The following is a 26,879-nucleotide window of genomic DNA, read 5'->3' as shown; positions in this document are numbered from 1 at the left end:
TAGTGGTATATTGCTCGTGTATATCTTGGCCAGTGCAACACGTACGTTTCTATAACATTTGAAGATTTAGGCTTTTATATATTTTATATTGTCAAAGTTGGAGTTCACTTTCACCTCTCCTTAAAAGGTGATTTGGTAAAGTCATTGTTCACTGAGCCTCTGAGAAATGCCTTTTAAACGAGCTTGTTATATACAGTATTTTTTTCAATTTTCATTACACCAATCGAACACGAAATTACACTATACTAGAAGCTTTCCTTATGTGAGAATTTAACATTTTTTTAAATGTAGTTCTGACCTTTGCCACGAAATTGTTTTTATCATATTTGCAAAATATAATTTCACGACAACGTGATTTAATTAATTTCCTTTTAATACATGTATATGTAGTCTTGCCCATCTTTGCGATGATACTGGATGTGATGTATCTAGAATCTTGCGTTCCTGTGGGGTTAAGTGTACCTCTAGCCACTATTAAGTCCGTTGTTCAAAAACTAAGCCACCTCTCAATAACTAAAATAAAAGTTAGGATTCACATTTGGCATTTGAATTTGGTTTCCGAATTATTCTGGGAAACGAATATATGGAAACTAATGTTTGGGAAATGGTATATACGGGTTGATATTTCAAAATATGTTTTCTAGAAACATTTGTATCAGTTTTGTGAAAACTTCATATAGATTTTTTTCTTCTGTTTCGAAAAATATTTTGATCTTTTTTCAAAAACCCAATTTATATTTTAAACCGAATGATTTTTGAGTGAGAAAAACTTCTCAAAAACCCAAAATCTAGATAGAGTGGATTAAAAGAAATGTAAGTTTGTATTATGAATTTCAAATTAAAATTTCTTTTACAATATACAATATAAACTAAATTATGGTTTTGTAAAAACGAAACTCAAATGTTAAAAAAGAAAGTTAGAGAAGCATAGCATTTTTGGACCCTCAGTTATTCATAAATTCAAATTTTAGTTTTTTTTTATATGACTAAGCATGTTTAAACTTCAATTTAGTGAAATATTTGTTTCCGGTCCATTTATGTAAGAATTTGTTTCATTTGGACTACTTTTACAACTCTTTCAAATGATATAATAATAGTATACATTATTCTTGTGAAGATTTACAAATAAAGGAATCAAAAGTGCACATTACAATAAATTGAAAGTTAAATTTGCTTGACAAAATATCACAAGGATCAGAAATACAATCTATTATATTTTGGGGACTACAAGTGCAAATTGTAATTCCAAACACAAAAAATGTTCTTCAGAAAAACTCTTTTTCTTCCAAAACCAGTAATCACAAAAACTAAACAAAATCAAATCTCAAATTTTTAGGTGATCCAGTTCAACTGTGAGGCTCTTGAGAAAACTATATGATTGTGAAAAAAAAAAAGGAATAAACAAAACGGGTGAAATACATGGGAATCTGCATCAATTGTTTAATTATTGATATACAATAGATGCTGAAATGTGGGGTTTAGTAACGTTATACTGAAGGATAGAAATTCCAAACTCAGAAAAGGGAAATCAGTGCAATAATATTCAATGGGATGGGGAAGAGGAATATACGAGGGAGTAATAGGAGTGGGATCGTTAACGTTACTGGGGTGGACGGGACTATGGTTCTTGAATCGGCGACTGTATAAAGAGTATGAAGAGAAGAGAGTACTGGTTCAGATCATCTTCAGTGTTGTTTTTGCTTTCTCCTGCAACCTTTTTCAGCTTGTCCTTTTCGAGATTATTCCCCTTCTTTCTAAAGAGTATGCTTCTTTTTTTTTCTTTTTTTTTTGCAGTGTTCATTTCTGCTTTGTATTGAGCTTATTGTTGTTTGATTTATTTAGCTGCGAACTAGGTTTGGAGAATTGTTTTGTTTTATTTACTATTGAAGGTAATAGAGCATTAATGGGATGAGAAATGTTGTTTATATTCCACTGTTCAGCTTAGTTGGGGATTATGTTATTTCTAGTTGGAGAGAAACAATTTCATTGGACCTATGACATGGGAATAGAAGAAATGATGATCTGGGGCTGGAATAATTACATCGTGATTGACATCCTGATTGATTAATGAATGAGCTAGGCATCAATTCTAGTTGTGTCGGTTATACGAATCCTCTATGTTTGAAATAATAGTTTTTAGTGTATAAAATGGAATGGTTAGTTTAAAAAAACGTCATATCATTTTGATATAATATGAATTAGTATTACCTTATATTAGATTGAATTGTTGGAGAAAAAAAAGTTTCCTAGAATTGTTGGTTATAACTATTTTTAATCAGCAGAAATTACTTGTCAGTAGGTCAATCTTTTGGGACAGAGGGAACAATATCTTCAGTTTGTTTTACTAGATTTGCACTATCTTTTAGGTATTTAGATCTTGTTTAAAATTAACCATTCATTGTTAATTGTAGGGCAAGATGGATGAATTGGAAGGTGGACTTGTTTTGTTTGATATTGTTACTAGTCTTCATGTTGCCCTACTATCATTGCTACCTGATGCTTTGCAACAGTGGTAAGTTGCTCTAACTATGACCATGCTCAATGGAGACTTCACTTTTCACCTTTTACATACCTTAGTTGAATCTGGTCTATCCCATTTTTTCCTTTTTTATTTATTTTACCTGTTCCGTTCCTGCTATTGATGAGAATTGGCCGAAGCTGCTTACTATGCTGTCATTTTAGTACCAAGATCCTTCATGGCACAAAATTATAATCCTTTCTTTACCTCTGGCATGAAGAAGTGCTAAGACTATCTTGAGGCCCGCTAAACATGATTTCATTTATTAATCTCTCTACATAATGTATTTTCTCAAATACTTTTAAAGTTCCGATGGAGGTTTTGTGGAGATGTTTGGAGGCTAGAGATGTACTTGTTGCCTACGTTAGGGTGATTAAGGACATGTATGATGGAGCAAAGACCCGAGTGAGGACGGTGGGTGGAGACTCGGACCATTTTCCGGTTATGATGGGGTTGCATCAGGGGTCGGCACTCGACCCTTTTTTGTTTGCCCTGGCGATGGACGTACTGACGCGCCACATCCAACGGGAGGTGCCGTGGTGCATGATATTTGCAGATGATATTGTATTGATTGACGAAACGTTAGGCGGTGTGAACGCAGTTAGAGGTATGGAGGCAGACCCTGGAGTCTAAAGGTTTCAAGTTGAGCAAGACCAAGACAGAATACTTGGAATGTAAGTTCAGTGGTGAGACTCAAGGAGGGGAAGGGGAGGTGAGGCTGGACTCACAGGTCATCCCTAGGAGAGGAAGTTTTAAGTGCCTTGAGTCTATTATTCAGGGGGAGATGGGGAGATTGATGAAGATGTCACACATCGTATTGGGGCGGGATGGATGAAATGGAGACTCGCTTTCGGTATTTTGTGTGACAAGAAGGTGCCACCGAAACTTAAAGGTAAGTTCTACAGAGTGGTGGTCAGACCGACGATGTTGTATGGGACTGAGTGTTGGCCAGTCAAGATCGTTCATGTCCAGAAGATGAAGGTAGCAGAGATGAAGATGTTGAGATGGATGTGCGGCCACACCAGGTTAGATATGATTAGAAATGAGGTTATTCGCGACAAGGTGGGTGTGACCCCTATTGAGGACAAGATGCGGGAAGCGCGGCTTAGGTGGTTTGGTCATGTGAGGAGGAGGAGCACAGACACCCCGGTGAGAAGGTGTGAGAGGTTGACATTGGAGGGCCTACGGGGAGGTAGAGGTAGGCCAAAGAAGAGGTGGGGAGAGGTGATTAGGCAAGACATGGTGAAGCTTCAGCTGACCGAGGACATGACCCTTGATAGGAAGGTATGGAGGTCGAGGATTAGGGTAGTAGAGTAGATAGTCTAGAGTGTTCTTAATAGTAGTATCGGCACGCAATCTCGCTTTCTGTTGGTAGTAGGTTTTTATTGACTAACCGTTGTTTTCTTTCATTGTGATCACCTTACTATCTTGTTGTCTTTATTCTGCTTTTTATATAGCTTTTTTGGGCTGTCTCTTCTTGTCTATATTTTCATTAATGTGGTGCTTATGCTTTCCTGAGTCGATGGTCTATTGGAAACAACCTCTCTATCCTCACAAGGTAGGGGTAAGGTCTGTGTACACACTACCCTCCCCAAACCCCACAACGTGGAATAATACTGGGTATGTTGTTGTTGTTGTTGTTGTTGTTGTTGTACTTTTAAACTATTTATAACATGTGATGTTGCTCATGTTTTATGGTTATTTCTAAGGAGAAAAAGTGATAAGATCCCAAGTATTGGATAGTTTATGTCCTCAGCAACTTAACTCCTTAGCTATTCAGGAAAAGAGAAAAGAGGATAAACCTGAAATTAGACTGCATTTAATTTCAGTCTAATTTAATTAGACTTTTTGGTTATCGAGAAGAGGATAATATCTAGTTGCTCCTGTGCTAATTTGATATATCTTTGAAGTATCCCAAGTACCGGATACTTTCTGTCCTCAGCAACTCAACTCCTTAGCTATTCAGGAAAAGAGAAAAGAGGATAATACCTAGTTGCTCCTGTGCTGATTTGATATTCAGTTTAGATAGATGTTCTTCGCGGAAATACTGAGAGTGTGTTTATAAGAATCTTTACAGCAGCGTTATTTGCACAATTTCCTTGTGTATGTATTACTCTTGCCAGAAACCTTAACTTTTCTTTTTCATGCACATGGAGGTTCCATGGTGGTAATCTCTAAAGTTTGAGTAGACAGTGTCCTTCTGCATGCTTGCTTCATCAATCTTTTTTTTTTTTTTTTTTGTATATTTTAATAATGGTGGTATCTAGATCAGTTGTGCACCTACTATTCCACTGGGTACCTGCTATCTCCCACCAACATTGGTATCAGGTAACTCTGCACATCAAGGCTTAGATAAAAGGGAAAAAATCAAATAGTGTTTTTGCCTCTCACTAGGATTTGAACCCGAGATCTTATGGTTCTCCTCCCACTTCATTGATCGCCTGGGCCACAATCTTGGATGCCATGCTTGCTCTATCACCTTTAAATGCACTTTATTGGAAGTACTATGCCTTTAAGGTAGAAGACAAGCCTTGTGGATTAATTGATAAGACATGAATTTAGAAAGCTATTTATTTTGGAACGAACGAAGACTTGATCTTGTTAGGGGTTATTCAGGCTAGCTTAGAATTTTAAGCATTTAGTACGCTTTGATAGAATTGATTATATGGTCTTGTGCAATTCTCAGCTCATGAGCTAACTTTTGTCGTTGAGTTAGGCCCAAGGTTATTAACTCATCCCAGTTCTTGGTTTATTCAATGTCGAGCCCCCATGTTGTATTGTCCACATTCTAGTTGTCCAACCTTGATTTGCAGGAGGGTTGGGGGATTTAAGTGTACCTTGTTGTATGAACATGTTGTCTGCTTATGTGGTCTTGGAACTTTTTTTTACCTCAGAGCTAGTCTTTTGGGTTGAGTTAGGCCCAAGATCCTTATTTTTAATGGTGTATTTGATGACACATCATTGTCCGGTTATGCAACTTCATTGCAAATCAACTGACTACTCCAAATTCTCCTGTAAGGGCCAACAGATAATATCATAATAGCCAGGAATAAGTAGGTCAAAGTCTTCAATATAATCATAGAGCAAATTGATTATATGTACTCCACTGCTGTTCCAACGTTCTCTCTCTCACGCCACAAGTTGCATAGTGCTATCAATGCTATGCATTGTTGGCTTTAAACCATAACAAAGATTTGTTCACACTCCAATCAGATATTAGATTGTACCACCTCAATCGCCTCTTTCAATGAATGTTCTGAATCTTGAGTTTTTATTTCAGGCGTGAGGAAGGAACGGGCTGCGGTGGGTGCTATCTTATTCTTGTTGGCTTTTCTATATGGTTTTTGGCGCTTGGGCATTCACTTTCCAATGCCTTCACCCGACAGAGGTTTGTATCTTTCCTTGTTGCACATGGATCTTGTTTCCACTCTCCTTGTTGATTTTCAGAATATTGCAATAATGTTCTCTAGGCCACATCTTTATATGAATAAATCATAAGGACATGACTATAAAGGACCAGAAGTTTTCCCCTCTGTTCTTACTGTAATTTACAGTATTTGCATAAAGAAAGAAAGCTACTCTTTCTGGCCATCCTTTTAAATCTTTTCTTCTGCATGTTTTCAGTACCGAACAGGAACAGACTCCGGATTTTTTCTACTTATCTTAGTTGTCATAGTGTTTGCTTAGTATCCGCATTTGATGAGGCGAAGCTGTAATGATTTGTAAAAACTTAGTTGAAATAGTTAAAAATGATAGAAGATAAAAATGTAAAATTGTCTAAATGTATTGTTAGAGTCCTGCATTAATTCAGGGTATGAGTGGTAGTCTCCTTTTATGCTTTTGGACAATCCCCACCTCCTTAGTTAGTGTTGGATTGAGTTAGGCTCAGTGTCCATTTTCTTAACATGGTATCAGAGTCAGCTAACCATATTCTTGGTTCACCCAATTCGCGCCTCAATGTATGTTGTTCACACTCAGGATGTCTAGCCTGGGTGTGCGAGGGGTTGTCAGAGTCCACATTGGTTGAGGGTATGGGTTGTAGTCTCCTTATATGGGCTTGGAAAAATTCTTACCCCGTATACTAACTTTTGGGCTTGAGTTAGACCCAAAATGCATTTTCTTGACAGGTCTCTTTGAAATTCATAGCCATACTCTATTGACATCATCCACAGTCCTAGTCACAGAGTTTAATGGTAAGGTTGGTGTCTATAATTACACATTAGACTACAAGCGTGGTCCACTTAATATATTTGAAGTGGATGAATAAATAATTTAGCATGAGTATTTCTATAATTTGTCCTCAGAGACTCTTGTCATCTTTGTATCCCCTGCAATATCATTATGTTTCTACATTTTTTTTCAGGATTTTTCACCATACCTCAGCTGGTTAGCAGGATTGGAGTGATTGGTGTGACTGTCATGGCTATCCTTTCAGGTTTTGGAGCAGTAAATTTGCCATACAGTTATCTCTCTCTATTTATCAGGTAAGATGTGAACATAAGATGTAGCTTAAGTTGGTGCAATTGAGTGCATACTCAGTTAGTTTATAGTTTATCTTCTAAGAGAGGGCACTGAACTAGATCAATTGTGAACTGTACAGTATATTCATTTCTGAAACCTCCTTAGTTCAATGGAGTAACTGTTATTGGTTAATAACCCTTTTCATTTACAACCTACTACACAGCCTTACTTAGACTGGTTTTTTACCAAATTTAATTTGATACTCCTAACATTTAGTCAAATATATGTTGAACTGAAGTTTATAGCAAAAGTAGTGATGTTATGTTTCCTTGTGTTGTTTATAGTAATCATATTTGGTTTTTGGTATCCTGACTCTTTCTGTATCGAAGAGAAATAGAGGAATCAGAGATCAAAGGACTGGAAAGGCAGCTGATGCAGTCAATTGAAACTTGTATTGCAAAGAAAAAGAGAATTATTCTTTGTCAAAGGGAAATGGAGCGGATCCAAGATTCGGAAGAGGTACTGATTAACTTAAGTTTTTTACTTTTGTATGATTGTATTACGTATACACATGCGCGCCCAAAAAAAGCACGGAAAAACAAACAGCTTACTGTCTGGAGGTGACCTGTGTTTTTTCCTCTTTGTCATCCTAGTGCAAAGTCATTGATGATAGCTGAGTTTCTATATGGGCTATTAGGATATTTTATGAGACACTTTATTATGCCTTTGTATACCCCTATCCTACCTGTATTGGAAGTTATAGGTACTCCGATCCTTGAAAATATCTAGAGTTGAGTATATAAAGTACTACTGCAATTTCATTCAAGTGATTCAACTGAAATGACCTGAGGCACGGCCATTCATAACATAGAAATCACACTTTGAAAGGGTGGCAATTAACTACAACTGTGGTTGCTGTAGCGTTTGTAAGTATATCTTGCATGAAGCACTTTCTCGAGTATCTCTCTCGTACTTTTTATAGATTGAGTAGCAATTTGTGACGATACTGATGCTTTTAAAAAAAATCTATAACTTGCTTTAGAAACCAAAACATAAGTTCTCTGGAATTATACTGCAATTGCGTGTATTTAAAAGAAAGGTTAGCTGATGTTTGCTATTTGAGTCAATAACTGAATTTTCACATCTGCTATTGCCAAGAGATAATAAAAGAAAGAAAAGGGAAGGTGTCGTTTCGTGGTTCTGAACATTTGCTGTCTCTTTATATTTAGTTTTGAAATGTGTTCCCTGATATGTTTCTGCTGCAGAAAACAAAATCTAGTTCCTTCTTTAAGCGCATTGTGGGAACAGTTGTAAGATCCGTTCAGGATGACCAAAAGGAACAAGGTTAGTGTATGGTCGAACATTTCTCTCCGAAAATTTATTGATTTAAGTGCAAAAATGGTACAAGATTCTTTTTTTTTCCCCACTTCTCCTGCATATACTGATTGTAATTAAAATATTCAAGAAGAAAGTTGATTATTACGATTCTGATTAGCAGGAGCAGAAGTGGCCAAGTAGGATGAAAACTCATCTTTTTCTATTTGAACTTAAAAACAATATTGTGGATTAACTGTAATTGTTTAAACAACACTTGATAATGACGAATTGAGTGGTGTAAATTGCATTTTGAAGAAATGACTCTTTTTGGTGGGCATCTTCTAGTAATATCGCATTTGAATGGAGGGAGAAATTATACTTGAGATAGATGTACTGATATTCCATCCCTGCAAATAGGACAACAGCTAGGTGGCTTCCTTTTTGTCTCTAATTACTAGGATCTATGAACATTGCCATTACTTGCCTATTGGTTCAGCTTTCATCTATTTAAGTTTGGTTTTTCCTCCTTTTTTTAAAACATCAAATGCGCTCGGCAGCGTACATGATACTTGTGTTACTTTCTAACAATCCTCTGACGCACTTCTCTTTGGTGTTGGATGCACGTCATGCATGAAGATATTAGAAACATGGAAAACGAGGTTCAGGCCTTAGAGGAGCTATCAAAGCAGCTTTTCTTGGAAATTTATGAGCTTCGCCAAGCTAAGGTTCATATTGAACTGTCTTATGCTGTACTTCTTTTTACTCCTCCGCCTCGTTAAAAAATGATCTAGTATGACCAATGTGATTGTTAAGAGTGTAATGTATGAATAAATTATCATATTGATTTGGTAGAAGAAGGTTAAAACTATAGTTTGAAGTGTGAAAAGTTGGAGTAGTTGTTCTGTAGATATAACATCAATGTTTGAAATAATGAGAAGTAGTTTCGAGTTACCTTCTCAAAAAAAGTAGTATCGAGCTATATTAATTTGAATTCACTAAAAAATAGTTACTCCCTCCGTTTCAATTTGTGGCGTAATTTGACTAGAGTGAGAATTTAAGAAGAAAGAAAGACTTTTGGAACTTGTGGTGTTGAACATGCCATGAGATTTTTGTGGCTATAAAAGCATGCTATTAAGGATAAAATGAGACATTTAAAGCTAAATTATTTCCAAATATAGAAATGTGCGGGAGGGAGTATCTTAATTTGAATTGTTGGAAAGGGTGGAAAAACATAAAGAAATATTAAGTGTTTTTGGGGAACATCGAATGAAGAAAGTAAGTCATTACCGCTCTTGATGGTGTGGCCTAATGGTCAGTAAAGCGGATAAAACTAAGGTTCAAATACCAATAGAGATGCAAGAACACCAGATGATTTTTTTTCATCTGCCTAAGCCTTGGTGGGCAGAGTTACCTGGTGCTTATACTTGTCTGAGGTAACAGGTAACTGACGGAATAGTCGAGGTGCATGCAAGCTAGCCCAGACACCACCATTTTCCTATCGTTGAAATAGAGGGAGTGCAAAATTGCTACTTCATTCCCTCTGAAATTTTACGTATCAGACACTCCTGTGCAATATAAGTTTTCTGATGCTGAACTCAGTGTTCTTGAGGTTGGAAACTTGTGCTTCCACTAGTATCACTCCTTGGCTTCTCTTTCTCAGAAAATCGCAGCCGGCTCACTTTCTTACTAACAGTTGGCACCTTTAATTATATCAAACAGACTACCATTTTGCAGGAATGACACACCTCGTCTCTGGTTAAAATATTAATTCTGCTCGCATGGTTTGAGCAAATTATGCAACCAAGAAACCTTCTCCTCCTTCCTTCCCCCTTTCCCCCAAAATGTATACATGTATGACAGTCAGCTTATGAAATTCGTTTTCCATTTGACTTCTTAGAATTCAAGTTTTCATGTTGCTATTTTTGTTGTTTTTACCGTATGAGAACATCAAAATATTCCTTTGTTTGTCTGCAAGCTCATAATTTTATGGTCCCTCTTCTTCTACAGCTCGTATTATCAAATTACTTTCATTTATTATTTAAATCAATTGGTTTGGAACTACTTACTTTGTATTCAGCTGATTAAATTAGTCCATCACGTCAGGAAGCTGCTGCTTATTCTCGAACATGGAAGGGTCACTTGCAGAATCTTTTGGGCTATGTGTGTTCTGTGTATTGTGTGTATAAAATGATAAAGGTATGAGAATAACGTTAAATTTGGTAAATTTAAGTACCTCTCACATGATGTCTACTCTTTTCCTGTTCATATGACAGGCCTATATTAATGTTAGCAGGAAACTTGATTGATGTACTTATTGTTGATTGACACTACTGCACAAACTTTTATGGTCTTCTTCATTTTCTATATCATATTAATACTTTCACATGGACGCTACAAAGTTTGTTCATATTGTGGATTTGCTGCACTGCACATAGGTCTTTCTATGATCTTTCATGTTGCTTTCACCCCTTCCAAGTTCTGCTTGTTATTGTTTGAGCCAGATTGCTAATTGACCAATTTAACTTTTGCAGTCTCTTCAAAGTGTTGTTTTCAAAGAGGTATGCTTCTAAACTAGAATTTAATCTTCTTAATGATTACTTCTCTTTATATAACTAATAGCTGAATCCTTGCATTTGACAAGCATATCATTATTTGACAGGCCGGTTCTGTCGATCCTGTGACAAGGACAATCAGCATATTTTTACAGTTCTTTGACATAGGAATAAATGTCAACTTATTATCACAGGTTCGTCTACTTCTGCATTATTTCATTTACTCATGGTATTCATGGTTATGGTGCTACTTGGATGATTAGCCTATCATCTGAGTGGAGCTATTATTTCGTTAATACATTTAGGAGATGAACCTTCAGAGACGAGGTTTGGAAGCTAGCTTCTAAATACTTGCATGAAATTGAGAGTAATTGGGTAGAAGATGAAAGTGCTTGAAGAAGGTGGCTTTTTATGTTACCTATAGCAAAACCACTGAAGGGAAACAAGATCAAGATTCTTGAGTTTGAAAAAGTGAAAGTTGAGAAGCTAATTCAACACATAACGGATGAGTAAGCACATTAAAAATTTCTAAGAATTAAATAAGATGTGGCATCTAAAATAACCTCATCGATAATAACGCAATCTTTAACAGTATACTATTGTATTTTAATATAAAGTCGAGGTTATCTTTACTACCCGAGTGAAATCAATTTTTTTTTTAAGAGTGAAATTAATTGTATATCATTTAATAGGGAACAGTGTTATGTTGGATAGGTGAAGGGGTCACTCATCACTGGTTGTATGAGTGACATTGTAAGCTTTAGGTGCTCATTCTGAGGCTCTTTCTTAGTAGTTTATTGTTTCTGCTAGTATTTCGTCTTTTATTTTCTGGACAGGAGTTATCTGACCATTGCTCCCTTGTGCAGTACATCTCTCTCCTGTTCATTGGGGTGTTGATTGTGGTATCTGTGAGGGGCTTCCTGACTAACTTGATGAAGGTAAATTTATGCTTGATAGTCTTTTTTCAAAGTTTGCTGGATGTCATCATTTATGGTTTATGAATCTAGAAATCTGTCCATCTTGTTTACGTTGTTTTAGTATATCGGTTGCTTTCAGATAACAATATAATTTCAATTTTTTTAAGGTTTAATCTTAAACATTTCTTCATGAGTAAATCCTCCAATTTGGTTGCACATGTACCTGCACAGATAGAATCAAGGAAACTACTTGACATCCTTTAACTGTTTGGAAATGAAAACTCAGCTTTTTATTGACTCGAGTATCCTTCAGCTAACTTGAAGCATTTTGGTATGTGCCCAGTTCTTCTTTGCCGTTTCCAGAGTTGGAAGTGGATCATCAAGTAATGTGGTGCTTTTTCTCTCTGAAATCATGGGAATGTATTTCCTGTCGTCCATTCTTTTGATTAGAAAGAGCCTGGCAACTGAATATCGGTATGGTTACTAATAAGCTTTTTATTTTGAATATCTGTTACTGAAGATCTTGTTTTATAATGATCAATGCTTTAAACTAATCAAACCCGGTTTCCTAACATGAATTGTTTTCTTCTCAATGCGACTTGCTGAGTGGTTTGCAAGAAAGAAACTTGAAAAATGGTTGGTGTGGGTAACTATGGCTATAACGTTGGAACTGACCATTTTGCGGACATGGGAAAATGATATTAAGCTAGTACCTTAGTCGATTTTGATACATGATCTGACATTGAAAAATTTTATCTGCACTTGATGTTTACACTATGCCCTAACCTAATTTATGTTGGCAGGATAATCATAACGGATGTATTAGGTGGAGACATACAGTTTGATTTCTATCACAGGTGGTTTGATGCAATATTTGTTGCAAGTGCTTTCTTATCTCTGCTTTTGCTATCTGCACACTATACAGCTCGAAAGGCCGATAACAAGCACCCAATTGATTAAAACATTTTCCTCAGTGAAGAGGCAATTTTTACTTTTAGGCCACAAGGAATTACCACTATTCTTTGTAATGTTGTATCGTTGATATAGTAGAAATTTTTGCATGATCAAAGCCCTCTGGTTTACATCTATTTGATATCTTCCAGAATTCAAGTTGACAACCCAAACTGTTCCTCCCCCCCCCCCTTTTTTTTTTCCTTTTGGAAAATTAAAGTACGCAATTTTAGTTATAAATCAAGTTATGCTCTGTGAAGAAAGTAGTATACCATGTATTGCACATTGCAATTAGTTCATACTTCCAATGCGCGCCAAAAGAGGATTAAACGTCAAACTAGCCACCACTAGAACTGGAAGCGTTTTGCAAAGTGAAAACTAAGTTTATGAAATGCTCAAGATTACACTGGATATATTGTTGTTGTTTGTCAAGACTCAAAATTATGCTAGTAGGGTGGTAAGGTTTAATCAGTATAATGCGGGAGAATAACTATAAGATCTCATGGATTAAGTTTTAAAGGAGATAAATAATAATAAAAAAAGATCTTTGTAAGTCCAGTTAGGGAAGGAAAAGAAAAAACGTGTAAGAGTTAAACGTAGCATTGACAGGCATAGGGAAAAAGTAGGAAGAATTTTAGTACAACTGAAACCGAAAGAGTTCGTTACTTCTTTCCTAGAACTACTAGTATATATATTGTCCAATTAATGTTCTCTCATTGGTCAATCATCAAATATTCTCTCTTAAACCTGTTTTGTTCAATCCATTCACTTCTTCCTTCGATTTTGAAGGTAAATAAAAAAGCAACCATATATCCAATACATACTGTTTTTGGCTCTAATTGATGAAATTGAGAGATGGGAATTGGGTCATTGTCAAGAATGGCAGTAACAGTGGCTCTAGTACTGTTGTTGGGGCTGTGTTGGGAGAAGGGAATTCATGCAATTAGATTTGTAATAGACAGAGAAGGATGTTTGTCTCAGAATGTAGAATACGAAGGAGACACTGTTCAACTCTCCTTCGTTGTTATCAAAGCTAACACTCCCTGGCATTATGCTACTGACACTTTGGTGGATCTTGTGGTAATCTCTTCCCTTCTTGAAATTCTGAATTAGTTGAGATGTGTTTATAACTTCTATTTGTTGTCTGTTTTTCCATGGAATCCATATCTTTTCTGTTAATAAAAAGGGCAGTCCGGTGCACTAAGCTCGCACTCTGCGCGGGGCCGGACCATTAGGGTCTATTGTACGTAAACTTACCCTGTATTTCTGCAGGAGGTTGTTTCCACGGCTCGAGCCCTGACCTCCTGGTCACATGGCAGCAACTTTACCAGTTACGCCAATGCTCCCCTTCATAACTTATAAAAATATATTGAGAAAAATCGATTCTTGTTTCTGTGATATATATATATATGTCGTGCGTATTCTGTGATTTATCTTGCCTATTGTTGTTGCTGCTTCCTTTTGCATCTTTTCTTGTGCCGAGGGTCTATCATAAACAGTCTCTCTACCCTCACAAGGTAAGGGTAAGGTCTACTGTTGCGGAAGCCAAATGTATATAGTGTGAATGAGTCATAATTACTATACCAAAAATTATGACAACCACTAAATAATAAACAAGACAATAAGACAACAATAAAAGAACACCAGAATTTACGAGGTTCGGCCAATTTTGCCTACTTCCTCGGACACAATCAATATTTTATTCCACTCCAAAATTACAAGTGAAATAATACTAAAGAGAGAAGATACAAATGCCTTAAGAAGATAAAAGGCAAATGAGAAGTGTACTTAAATCCTAAACATTAGACCTCCTTTTATAGGGTGAAATTCCCATTCAAAATTGTCATCCACCGATGTGGGACTTTTGACAATTTCAACAAATCTCCACCTTGGCAAAATTCCACATCTTCAATTTTCTCTCAATAACAAATTTTGGTTGTGTCTTCATCTTCAATCTTTAGTGTTCAACAATGTTGATCAAATCCAAACAATGTTGAAACTTGACCGCAGTCACCACTTTTGTCAGCATATCAGCAGGGTTCTCCGTAGTATAAATTTTCTTCACCGTGACTCAACCTTCTTCTATGATTTCTCGTACGAAATGATACCGAACATCAATGTGCTTCGTCCTTGCATGATAAACTTGGTTCTTTGCTAATTGAATAGCACTTTGACTATCACAAAAAATTATAATATTTTTTTGTTCAATACCAAAGCTCCTTTAGCAACCCCTGAAGCCAAATTGCCCTCTTCACAGCCTCTGTAATAGCCATGTACTCTGCCTCTGTTGTAGACAAAGCAACTGTTGACTGCAAAGTAGACTTCCAACTAACTGGTGCCTTTGCAAAAGTAAACACATAACCAGTAGTTGACCTTCGTTTGTCCAGATCACCCGCAAAATCTGAGTCACAATATCCAACTACAGACCGATTGCCTTCCTGCTCAAAAACTAACCCAACATCTACAGTACTATGAATATACCGTAGAATCCATTTCACAGCTTGCCAATGCTCCTTTCCTGGATTATGCATATATCTGCTAATAACTCCAACGGCTTGTGAAATGTCAGGTCTCGTACAAACCATTGCATACATCAAGCTACCAACAGCATTTGCGTATGGTACCCTTGACATATACTCCTGTTCAGTTTCATCCTTTGGCGACATAGTAGTACTTAGCTTAAAATAGGGAGCAAGTGGCGTACTAATTGGCTTAGTCTTCTTATCTATGCCAAAACGTTGTAGTACTCTCTTCAAATATTCTTTCTGAGATAAACAGAGTTTCTTTGAACGTCTATCTCTTATTATCTCCATGCCAAGAATTTTCTTTGCCTCACCCAGATCCTTCATCTCGAACTCCTCCTTCAGTTGAATCTTCAACTTATCAATTTCTTCCGAATTCTTGGAAGTTATCAACATATCATCAACATATAGGAGAAGATATACAAAGGAACCATCATTAAGTTTGCGCAAATACACACAATGATCGTATTTGCTTCTCTTGTACCCTTGCCACAACATAAACTTGTCAAATCGCTTGTACCATTGTCTAGAAGATTGTTTCAATCCGTACAACGATTTTTCAAGTTTGCATACCATATTTTCTTTTCCAGCAACTTTGAATCCTTCTGGCTGAGTCATGTAGATTTCCTCCTCCAAGTTTCCATGTAAAAACGCAGTTTTTACATCCATCTGAACTAGTTCCAAATCCAACTGTGCTATCAAAGCCAACATAATTCTAATGGAGGAATGTTTTACAACTGGAGAAAATACTTCATTATAATCAATTCCCTCCTTCTGATCATATCCTTTGGCCACCAATTTTGCTTTGTAGCGAACATCTTCTTGGTTAGGAAATCCTTCTTTCTTTGCAAATACTCATTTGCACCCAATTGTTTTCTTTCCCTTCGGGAGATTGGCCAATTTCCATGTATGATTCTGATGAAGGGACTGCATTTCTTCATTCATGGCAATCCTCCACTTATCTTCTTCTGAACTTTGGATTGCGTCTTTATAAGTGGTAGGAACACCATCAGCTACAATTGAGGTTGCACAAGCAACCGTCTCTATGAGACGAACAGGTTTCGTTATTGTCCTTTTTGGCCTGCTGGTTGCTATTGATTCAAGTTGTTATCAAGATTCCTGAGTTGGAATCTCCCTCTCTATTGGCTCTTCTTCCAGAGGGTAATCTTCATGAGTTTCCTCCTCTGCTTCTTGTGTAGGGAAAATATATCTTCCCTCAAACTCCACCTGCTTTGATGCACCACCAGTTTGTTTGACATCTTCAACTGTCACCTTATCTGTTATGGCAGATTCATCAAAGGTAACATCTCTGCTGAATATAATATTCCTTGTATCTGGACACCATAAGCGGTATCCTTTAACTCTAGAAGTAATCCCAATAAATATAGCCTTCTTTGCTCTCGGATCCAATTTTGACTCTTTCACGTGATAGTATGCAATTGAGCCAAACACGTGCAAAGAGTCATAATCTACAGCAGGTTTTCCATACCATTTTTCAAATGGTGTCTTGCCATCAATAGCAGCAGATGGTAGACGATTAATGAGGTGGCATGCATATGTAATTGCCTCAGCCTAAAATTCTTTGCCCAAGCCAGCATTGGACAACATACACCGTACCTTCTCCAGTAAAGTCCGGTTCATACGTTCTGCCACTCCATTCTGTTGTGGTGTATGTCTGAGAGTGAAGTGTCGGACGATGCCATCATTTTCACAGACCTTATTGAAATGATCATTTTTGTATTCACCTCCATTGTCTGTGCGAATACACTTGATCCTCCTGCCCGTTTGATTCTCCACCATCGTCTTCCATTTGAGAAAAATTCCCAACACTTCATATTTTCTCTTCATTGTATACACCCACACTCTTCGGAAAAAATCATCAACAAAGGTTACAAACCACCCAATGAAGGTGTTTTGGAAGGACCCCAAACATCAGAGTGTACATAATCCAAAATGCCTTTAGTATTATGGATCGCTGTACCAAATTTAACCCTTGTCTGTTTTCCTTTAACACAATGCTCGCAAAACTCCAAGTTGCAAGTCTTTACGCCTTTTAACAATCCTTGATCAGATAGAGCTTTCAAGGATTTCCCTCCAGCATGTCCCAAGCGCATGTGCCATAGCCTGGTTGCTTCTGCCTCTTTGTCATCACTGGATGTCATTGTCGCTGTCCCAATAACTGTACTACCACAATAGCGGTACATGTTATTGTTCTTCCGATTGGCCTTCATTACCACTAGTGCACCGGAGCATATTCTCATCACTCCATTTTCTGCAATGATTTTGAACCCTTTTGATTCTAGGGCTCCCACAGAGATGAGATTCTTCTTCAAACCCGGTACATATCGAACATCTGTTAATGTTCTGATCATTCCATCATGGCTTCTTAATCTTATTGAACCAATGCCATATGAGGTAAGAGGGCTGTTATCCGCTGTGTGGATGACTCCATATTCTCCTTCTTGAAAATTCACGAACCAGTCCTTGTTGGGACACATATGATAGCTACAAGCCGAGTCCATCAACCATATGTCTGATGATGTTGATAACTCTGTTGTAACTAATGAGAAGTCTGAATCATCACAATCAGCTACATTTGAATCCATAATGGCCTTTCCATTGTTATGTCTGGCCTTATTCTTCAACTTCGGACAGTCTTTCTTCCAGTGCCTCTTTTCTCGACAAAAGGCACATTCATCTTTGCTGGGTCTAGATCTCGACTTGGATCTTCCCTTCTTAGTCCTCGTTTGATTTTGAGGACGACCCCTCACAATTAGTGCTTCTCCTTCTCCGCCCTTCTGTTTTTCTCCCTTTCTTTGTTCATAGCTGTACAAAGCCGAACAAACTTCTCTGAGAGAAATTTCATCATTTCCATGGAGTAGAGTAGTTTCAAGGTGCTCGTACTCATTAGGAAGTGACCCCAACAACATCAAGGTCAAGTCACCATCATCAAAAGTTGCATCCATATTTTGCAAATCTGTGACCAATTTATTGAAACTGGTGATATGTTCATTCATTGTGGTACCAGGAATATAGGTAAAGCGAAACAGTCTCTTCTTCATGTACAATTTATTTTGACTGTTTTTCTTCAAAAATTTATCCTCCAGTGCTTTCCATAATTTACTTGCAGAAGTTTTCTTTGTGTATGGATATTTCTGCTCTCTAGCAAGGTAGGATCGAATGGTACCGCAAGCAACACGATTGATAATTTTCCAATCTCCCGAAGGAAAAGAAAACAATTGGGTGCAAATAGGTATTTGCAAAGAAAGAAGGATTTCCTAACCAAGAAATTCCTGGGTTTGTGAGATTTCACTGGGTTTGTTATTGTTATTGTTGTCGTCGTGTTTTGTGATTTGTGGAATGATGACATAGAATTAGTGAAGGAAATACTAACTAATTGAGATGAACAGGTTTAGGTGTAGATTGCTGAGAGTTTAAAATGCATGACCATCTCTCTAACAGCCTATTTCTGTTTTCAACACGCCATCTCACATGCTACCCTGATTCTTTTTTATGAGCCAAATTAAACACGTGGAAATTTTTCCTGATAATAGGTGCAGTGAGAGTCGATAACGAGTGGCAGCGAGACTCGAACTTTCAGCCTGCTCTGACTAATACCATGTTGAATTGTGACCATCTCATCTAAAACCTTAAGTTGTGTGAAAGCACACTTTTATTTACGTAATTATGTTTTCAACTTTTACCATTAGAAAGAGTCAAAAGCAGCAGCAGATGGAACAGAGCGAGGATTCTAAGGAAAAAGAGGAACAAAAAGATCATGACGATTTCATTGAATTACTCTTAATATGTGGCTAGTCCTGTCAAAATAAACTGAGCATAGGATCTAGAAAGCATAACAAATTACGTTTCTTATGTCTAGTGTTAAACTGTTTCTTCCATTTTCTTCATCGCAACGCTGTTAACGTTCAGTTCTGTTCAATTATCAGATAAAGGGGCCTTCTGGTGAGCCGGTTCATGAGTTTCGCGACAAAACTAGTGAAATGTATGAGTTTATGGCTCAGAGAAAAGGCATTTATCAGTTTTGCTTTACAAACAAGTCGCCTTACCATGAATACATGGACTTCGATTTACATGTTAGCCATTTTACACACTGCAATCAGCCTGCAAAAGATGGTAATAATTATCTTGGTTCATAACCATACTTTCTTCTTTCTTCTTCGGTCAGTTTTTCTTATTTTTTTCTTGCAACTCTCTATGGTTACACTTACACTGGGACTAAGCTACACTTCGTCGGAAAATTACACTGTATATATGTAAAATATTATATTTTACAAGTATATAACATATATAGAACACCCTTTGTCGGAATTGTTTTTTACTTCTTTCAAGTTTGAACACCCTAGGAAAAATTTCTGACTTCGCCATTGCACTTACAAGTGTAACGTTTTCATGCTAAATGCCTCCAGAACACTTTGATCCATTGCTGGAACAGATATCAAAGTTAGAAGCAGCTCTTCAGAAGATACAGGTTGAACAGCATTGGCTTGAAGCACAGACTGAGCGCCAGGCATCAGGTATCATCTTATGAATCTTTGCGTTACATTCTTCACCACCCGACCCCGAGCCCAATCCCGAGCCGACCCCGATCCCGACCTCGAACTCCAACCCCTGAACCCTGACTCCGAACTTGGACCCCGGACATGTCTTCTTGATGGTGGTGGGGTTAGGGTGAGGTGAGGGGTAGGGGGCCGGGGTGGCGAGGGTGTGGATTGGGGGGGTTGAAGGAGAGTTTTGGAAAATATTTTTCCTACTCTTGGTAGGGAAGTCATTTTGTTCACAAGGAAAATATTTTTCATATTTAAGCCAATCAACGACAAGAGTGGGTTGCTCTAGTGGTGAGCACCCTCCACTTCCAACCAAGAGGTTGTGAGTTCGAGTCACCCCAAGAGCAAGGTGGGGAGTTCTTGAAGGGAGGGAGCCGAGTCTATCGGAAACAGCCTCTCTACCCCAAGGTAGGGGTAAGGTCTGCGTACACACCACCCTCTCCAGACCCCACTAGTGGGATTATACTGAGTTCTTGTTGTGGTTGTATTTAAGTCAATCAACCATGGAAAAATTGGAAATATTTTTCAAAAATACCAAACACGCCTAAAGAAAGAAAAGAACTTGCTTTTTATTTGAGAAAATGCATATTGATGTGTGGGCTAATATTTTCCTACTTGAAATACAGTGAATGAAGGTATGGGGCGAAGAGCGATGGCCAAGGCCATTGTTGAATCAATAGCTCTATTTTTGGTTAGTGAGCTTCAGAGTTTCCTCCTGCGACGCCTTTTTGAGAAGAAGCTTAGTTCATCTAGAGTCTAAAGCAATGGCAGAGTCAGAAATTCTAATAAGGTAATTCGAAAAATGCAAGAATGCTGCACATGATATTCCAACCTGCAACCTAAGGCACTCATCAAATTAGGCAACTTGTGCTAGTCTTGCAAATCAAGAAAATTTTGATGTCTATAATGTATAGTGATTCCTTAGTTCGATACACAAATGATGATAGTTGAATGATTATAACTAAGTGTCATGTTCTTTACTGAATTGGATTATATTCTTGAGGTGTCTTGCCTCTGACTTTTGATAGGTTATAGGAGTAGTACTCTCCATTTTACTGCTTTACAATATGTAGGAGATTTGGATTTTGTGAATTCAGTAGTTATTTATCTCCAGTAAATGCTAGGAATACTTATTAAGATATCTTGGCAACTTACCACTTTAAACTAGTCTCTCTTTGATTTGGATTGTCTAAATTGTTTTTGATATGAGCATGTTTAGATTGGCGTGTCAAAAATTTCACGTCATTTATAATGTTGTAAATAGATAAAGAAAGGGCCGGTGTATGAAGCTCCCGCTATGCGCAGGGCCCGGGAAGGGTCGGAGGGTCTATTGTACGCAGCCTAACCCTGCATTTCTGCAAGAGGTTATTTTCACGACTTGAACTCGTGATCTCCTGATGGCAGCAACTTTACCAGTTATACCAAGGGTAATGGTGTAAATAGATAATAGGAGAAAACAATTCAATAACTACAAACTATGTGTGATTAATGAAGCTAATTTAAACAAACACCTTACAACAATGATAATTAGATAAATGTGTGCGTGTGTGTCTTTGTATAGCTCCCGATATTTATGTTTTCGTTGCAAGGAAAGCCAATCAAGAACGCCAATAAATCAATTAACACAACCAATCTGTCCTTAGCCTTGGCAAGAAAATAAAAATAATAGGAGCAATAATGTAGTTAAGAACTTAAGATTAAAAAAATAAACAAATATATATCATTCATATTTTGGCAGCAAAAGCCTGCAATTTGAGAAAATATTCCAAAATACAACAGCAAAAATCCCAGTATTCCTCATCAGATCTTGACTACAGCTCCAGTGTTATACGGCGCACTCGTATCGTCTGGTTCCAACCAACATCACTTTCCAGTGCAGCATGTAAGAGCTAAGACAGTTCATGATTCTGCCGCAGTAGATTGCATACAGCAGAACCATTTTTTCTGAAAGAAAGTGCACCCATAAAGTCATAATCTGAAATTTACGTATAAAATGCAGACATGCTACTTAAGAAAAAACTAAAATACTAATGCACAACTAATCAGTAATCATATTCACCTTTTCCAAATAGTGAAGCTCCAAAAATAATTGATGAAAGCAATCAATTCTTGGAGAATTTGCATAATAACATAGTATACTGCTTACTCACTAAGGTGGAATTCCTCGAGTTATTTGTTATTATCTTGTTTTTTGATGATATATGCATGGCATTTGGATTCAGGTTCTATAAAAGAAACGGAAGATAGTCTACAGTTTTAGTAGTAACTTCTAAGGATCTTGTAGGATGAGAATAATACAGTTTGAAGATAGTCTACAGTTTTAGTAGTAACTTTGTATTTAACTCGAGCATACAAAGAAGCTCGTTCTCTAAGTACTACCTCGTACAAAAAGAAGGCTACCCCTAGCCTTAAGTGTTTTCACTCTTGAAAACACACTTAGGAACCCCTTCCTAAGTTGCACCTGTACTGAAAGAAAGACTGCTCTCAGATTTTCCCTCAAGACTAACTCTTAGCCTTCGGGTGTTTTCACTCTTGAAAACACAGGCAGAAAGCAAAAATACAAATCATAAACAGAAATGCTCTGATATATGGATTAATCTACAAAAGCAAATTGTTCAACTATATAATGGATCCTTTGTAAATAATACAGAACATATCGTTACAAATGTTAATCTTTATTGTTTTGAAAAATGATAATTGATGTTGTACCACAATCGCCCTTTAGTTCAGCTGTTAGTATGGGACATACTATTAGAACACCAGTTCGAACAACATTCTCTATAAACGCAACTTAGTGTGTCCTTTTTCCTCAAACAATCAAAGTTGAGGGAGGAATGGTAACACGTACTAATACTATAATATAACACAAAGTACCAGAACTAATAGCCTTTTTTTATAAGTAGAACTAATAGCCATTATGTGGTTAACAACTTACTGACTGAGGTTTTCCAAGCATTGCTTTATTCTTGTGTGCAGAGTCACCTTTCGGTGGTGAGTCTATCTTGCCAGCTTTCTTCTCATTTCGAGCTTTATTAAAAATCACTGTGAATCCCTCAGCTGAAGCTGGGTCATTTACATCCCACTCTCCAAACTTAGGAAGCGGACGCCCTTTTTCCTGTAGAGAAATATAACTATCAGATTATTGCAGTTCTATAGTTCTATGTTATAAAGATAACAATAACAATAATAATAACATCAACAACACATTGAATTGACATGATAAATGCCTACTAATGATCAACAAGTCAAAGCATCACATTTCACAAATAGCTATGATCAGACAGAAACAAGAAGCATCATATCATCAACCCACCCCATCCATAAAACCTCCCCTCACATTTCACAAATAGCTATGATCAGACAGAGGGCTAGATTATGATTGCTGACGATATTGAAATGTCACAAGAGGTAATATTAGAAGCTGCAAATCATCACACAGGTACAAAAAAGCTACTAATGGCAGATTAAACATCGTCAAATAGATAAATATATTAATTAGCCTAACGAAATGGTATTTCCAATTAAAATAACCAAGCTATGGCTTGCACTAAGCAAATGCTTCAGTATTGCAAAGTAAGTCAAGCAGCAAAAGAGAGCACACACATAAGATTCTCAAGTGTATGCAAAAACCTACTGGGAAGGGGATGGGGCAAAGGACATAGGGAGCTCCGTTTATCCCATGGATCACTCCCCCTCCCCCCAAACACCCCCCCCCCCCCACAACACACAGAAAAGCATATGACCAGAACATGATTTTGAATCACAACTTGGTGTAGCATTACAATTTCGGGTACATTGCATTATTTTTGTCATGGTTTTTGTTGTTATCCAAAATAAAGAAAAGTATTCAGGTGCTGACTACTACGAATGAATAAAATCAAATATGCCAGCAGATAGCAGCTCGCCTGTTAAAGTAAATATTTCAGAAGAATAGGATTACATCAAAACCATATAAGTAAATTGTAGAAGCAAATATTATCATTTACTGGTGAATTTGTTTCAAAATATTAAGCAAAAGGTTGTAGCACACTGTTTTATCCAAAAAAAACTAGAAACTCACACAATCAATCTGTTTCTTAGCACAGAGAGAATTAGAATGACTGAAACAGAAACAAAGCATTAAAATAAAAGGGAAATGTCTGAGTATTATTTTTTTTAATGACGGTGGTGTTCGGGCAGAGCTTGGGCGAACATACTATTGTACCTGCTACCTCTAAACCAGTTATTTTTTTTCATCGGTTAAAGCCTTGACGGACAGAGTTACTCGGTATCTGTGCTGGTGTGAAATAGCAGGAACTCGGTGAAATAGACCGATCACTACCGTTAAAAAAAAAATCCCAAGATATTAACATTAACCTTATGAGCTTCTATTCTATTATTAGTTTCAACCACTTAACTTCTAAGAAACCAAAAATTCAATCTTTCAAATATAAAAGAAAAAGGGTTTCAAACAAGGGCAAGAACAAAAACCAAAAAAACAAACAAATTCACCATGAAAATAGATAGTTTCTTTCCTCAACATTAAAACAAGACACAAAATACATAGTAAGATCTCAAAAAGAAATTATACTAAGACCTAAAATATCATAAATCACCCAAAATAAAACATCTTAGAATTATAAACAATAATTTTAACACAAACTGGATAATTCATAAGCCTACTCTTCTCCTTTTTTCTTCTTTTCCCCCCTTTTTACCAAAAGGAACTCAGAGAAGAACAAAGAACTAGCCCATAATCAAAATCTTAAAAAGGGTATTTTTTATTTAAAACAAAAAAATAATAAAAGAAATGTAAAGGGGATTGAGAATCATACCGCCATGACTTCTTTACACAGAAACAGAGAGAAAACTCTTTCGGAAAACAAAACGGTTATGTCTCTTTTGGGAATACTATTTGATTTATTTATATTTGTAAAGTTTTTTTTGTGCTATAAATAAAAAAGGAAAGAGAAATTCTCTCCTTTCTGTCTCTGCAAATGGAAACGGAAAGGTTACAAAGAGGAGAATATGAGAAAGCAAAGAGACTCTCAAATGGAAGGTAGATAGATAGACGTACAGCTGGCTTCAAAGTGGGCCATCCTTCGATTGTGGGCCCACTTTCAGGTTTAATTCTCTATTTTCTTTTTCTTTTTGATGAATTTCATCATGATTTAAATGTAAATTAAGAATTTGTAACCCCACCTCATTTTGGGAAGATGAATGGTGTTTTTATTGAAAAGATTTATTCGTATATAAGTTTACTTCAAATAAATTGATTAAAAAATAATATTATATATTTTTTATATCATCACTATTTAAACTGCAAAGACTAATTACATATAATTTATTAAAAAATCTCAAGCAATCCTATTAAATATAGTTACTTGTGTAAATACTTTTTATACTGACAATGAATATAACTTAAATTCATTGATTAATGCATATTAGGTATTTATTAATTGGTGTCATCCATCTTAATAGTTGAGTAACACTTGTCATTATTCATTAATTCATACACTAATTTAGTATTAACATTGATTTTATGTAAGTTTTTATTGTCTATTTATCTTCACATGACCCAAACCTTTAATCCATGGATTAGTGATGGAGGTGCTCGAACATTAAAGCAAGTCTCACTTGTCTTAATTTGACATAAATGCGAAAGCTAATTATTCATTTCTTTCTAATTTAAATGTTTTAATTCGACTAAATAGGAATATGTTAAAATAAGAATCAAATACTTTTCTTTTCTGGTTCAATAAGGAGCCGAAAGTTAATCGATAAAAAGAATATGAACTCTTTTATTTTAATGAAAAATGTCCACCTTTTAGAGTGATCGGATAGGAAAAATGTACTGAATATTGAAGAAAATCTTATCGAAGAAAAAACCAATTTTTAAACAACCTAATTAAAAAGTATTTTCTTTATTCTTTTTTACTTGTCCACTATTGACTTTGGTTTTGCACACTTCTTAAGAAATAATAAATAAAATGCATAATTTATCATGATACTCATACTCATATTAATTGGTGTATAGTCTTAATAGATTTGGAAAATAATTTGGAATGAGTAATTAATGTTAATGACAAAATAAGAAAAATAAAATATTTTTCTCTTTATATACGAAAAAGTGACAAATAAAAATAAAATATTATTTTTAAAATATTTGATAACTAAAAATGAACGGAGTAAAAATAAATATATCTTAGAAAACGATATTATATTATCATAAATAGTCAGGAATTCAATACGCATGCCAGAACACAAGGGCGGAAGCGTGGTGCATATTGTGATGGAAACCCCATAAAGATTACATAGCTGGAACACAAGGGTCGAGGCTAAGATTGTGAGCCTCTATACTACAAGTTGATATATAGGCCATAAATAGTTTATGGTATTTTTCTCTTTACAACTGGATCCTCTTGTTTGGTTACCACTTTCTTGGAGTAACACTTTGATTTGTTTACTTCAATGACATAGGAATTTGTAATTTAAGGATATAATGTCTGCAATTCCGTGTAATTTATTGATGCTTCTTTTTGTTTTTCTAAACGGGGGTGAGGACGACACCAATGGACATCTCATACTTAGCTGGCTAAAATTAATGGTTTTCCTATGATTTTAGCTGCTATTTTCATTAATAATTCCAAATTAATATACAAGACGGCAACAACAACAACAACAGACCCAGTATAATTGCACAAGTGGAGTATGGGGAGGTTAATATGTACGCAAATCTTACCCCTACTTTCAAGAAGACAAAAATATTATTTCCAAAAGACCCTTAGGAAAAATAAAAATAAATTTGTGTACAAGAGCCTTAGGATATTGTAAATCTTCTTTTAAGAGCTAGTTGGAGTTGTATGACATGAGCGGAGGCCTTGCAAAAAGCAGGTGATTTTTTATATATACAGTAGTTTGCAAGCTATTGAAATTCAATTCTTTTTTTATGATGCATTAGCTAACTATGAACATCCTCTTATACCGGTTACTGGATATACATAGTTGTGTCATGATTCACCACATCACCATGCCACGTATGTGCCATTTGGCATATATTAATGCTTGAAAGCTTACATATGAGGGAATGCTAGCAT

General features: G+C 36.3%; 3 protein-coding genes across 3 annotated transcripts; 2 read left to right on the top strand and 1 right to left on the bottom strand.

Moving 5' to 3' along the window:
- Positions 1 to 1,294: 1,294 nt before the first annotated feature.
- Positions 1,295 to 12,834, top strand: LOC107795463 (GPCR-type G protein 1). The gene is made up of 13 exons (XM_016618107.2): positions 1,295 to 1,761; positions 2,412 to 2,512; positions 5,799 to 5,906; positions 6,882 to 7,002; positions 7,369 to 7,498; positions 8,245 to 8,323; positions 8,933 to 9,021; positions 10,400 to 10,492; positions 10,828 to 10,854; positions 10,956 to 11,042; positions 11,715 to 11,786; positions 12,109 to 12,239; positions 12,569 to 12,834. The coding sequence occupies exons 1-13, from the start codon at positions 1,547 to 1,549 to the stop codon at positions 12,723 to 12,725; spliced, it is 1,410 nt and encodes a 469-aa protein (XP_016473593.1). The 5' UTR covers positions 1,295 to 1,546; the 3' UTR covers positions 12,726 to 12,834.
- A 531-nt stretch (positions 12,835 to 13,365) lies between these two features.
- Positions 13,366 to 20,967, top strand: LOC107795464 (transmembrane emp24 domain-containing protein p24beta2-like). Its single transcript, XM_016618108.2, has 4 exons — positions 13,366 to 13,796; positions 19,186 to 19,372; positions 19,666 to 19,773; positions 20,430 to 20,967. The coding sequence occupies exons 1-4, from the start codon at positions 13,572 to 13,574 to the stop codon at positions 20,561 to 20,563; spliced, it is 654 nt and encodes a 217-aa protein (XP_016473594.1). The 5' UTR covers positions 13,366 to 13,571; the 3' UTR covers positions 20,564 to 20,967.
- A 518-nt stretch (positions 20,968 to 21,485) lies between these two features.
- Positions 21,486 to 24,812, bottom strand: LOC107795462 (protein NOI4). The gene is made up of 3 exons (XM_016618106.2): positions 24,618 to 24,812; positions 22,739 to 22,918; positions 21,486 to 21,747 (listed from the first exon to the last, which is right to left on the bottom strand). The coding sequence occupies exons 1-3, from the start codon at positions 24,621 to 24,623 to the stop codon at positions 21,703 to 21,705; spliced, it is 231 nt and encodes a 76-aa protein (XP_016473592.1). The 5' UTR covers positions 24,624 to 24,812; the 3' UTR covers positions 21,486 to 21,702.
- Between the last annotated feature and the right edge of the window lie 2,067 nt (positions 24,813 to 26,879).

This window comes from Nicotiana tabacum, chromosome 2, assembly GCF_000715075.1.
Source record: "Nicotiana tabacum cultivar K326 chromosome 2, ASM71507v2, whole genome shotgun sequence".
Lineage (NCBI taxonomy): Eukaryota > Viridiplantae > Streptophyta > Magnoliopsida > Solanales > Solanaceae > Nicotiana > Nicotiana tabacum.
The sequence above is the reverse complement of the archived record's forward strand: the minus strand, read 5'-3'. Positions and strand labels throughout refer to the sequence as shown.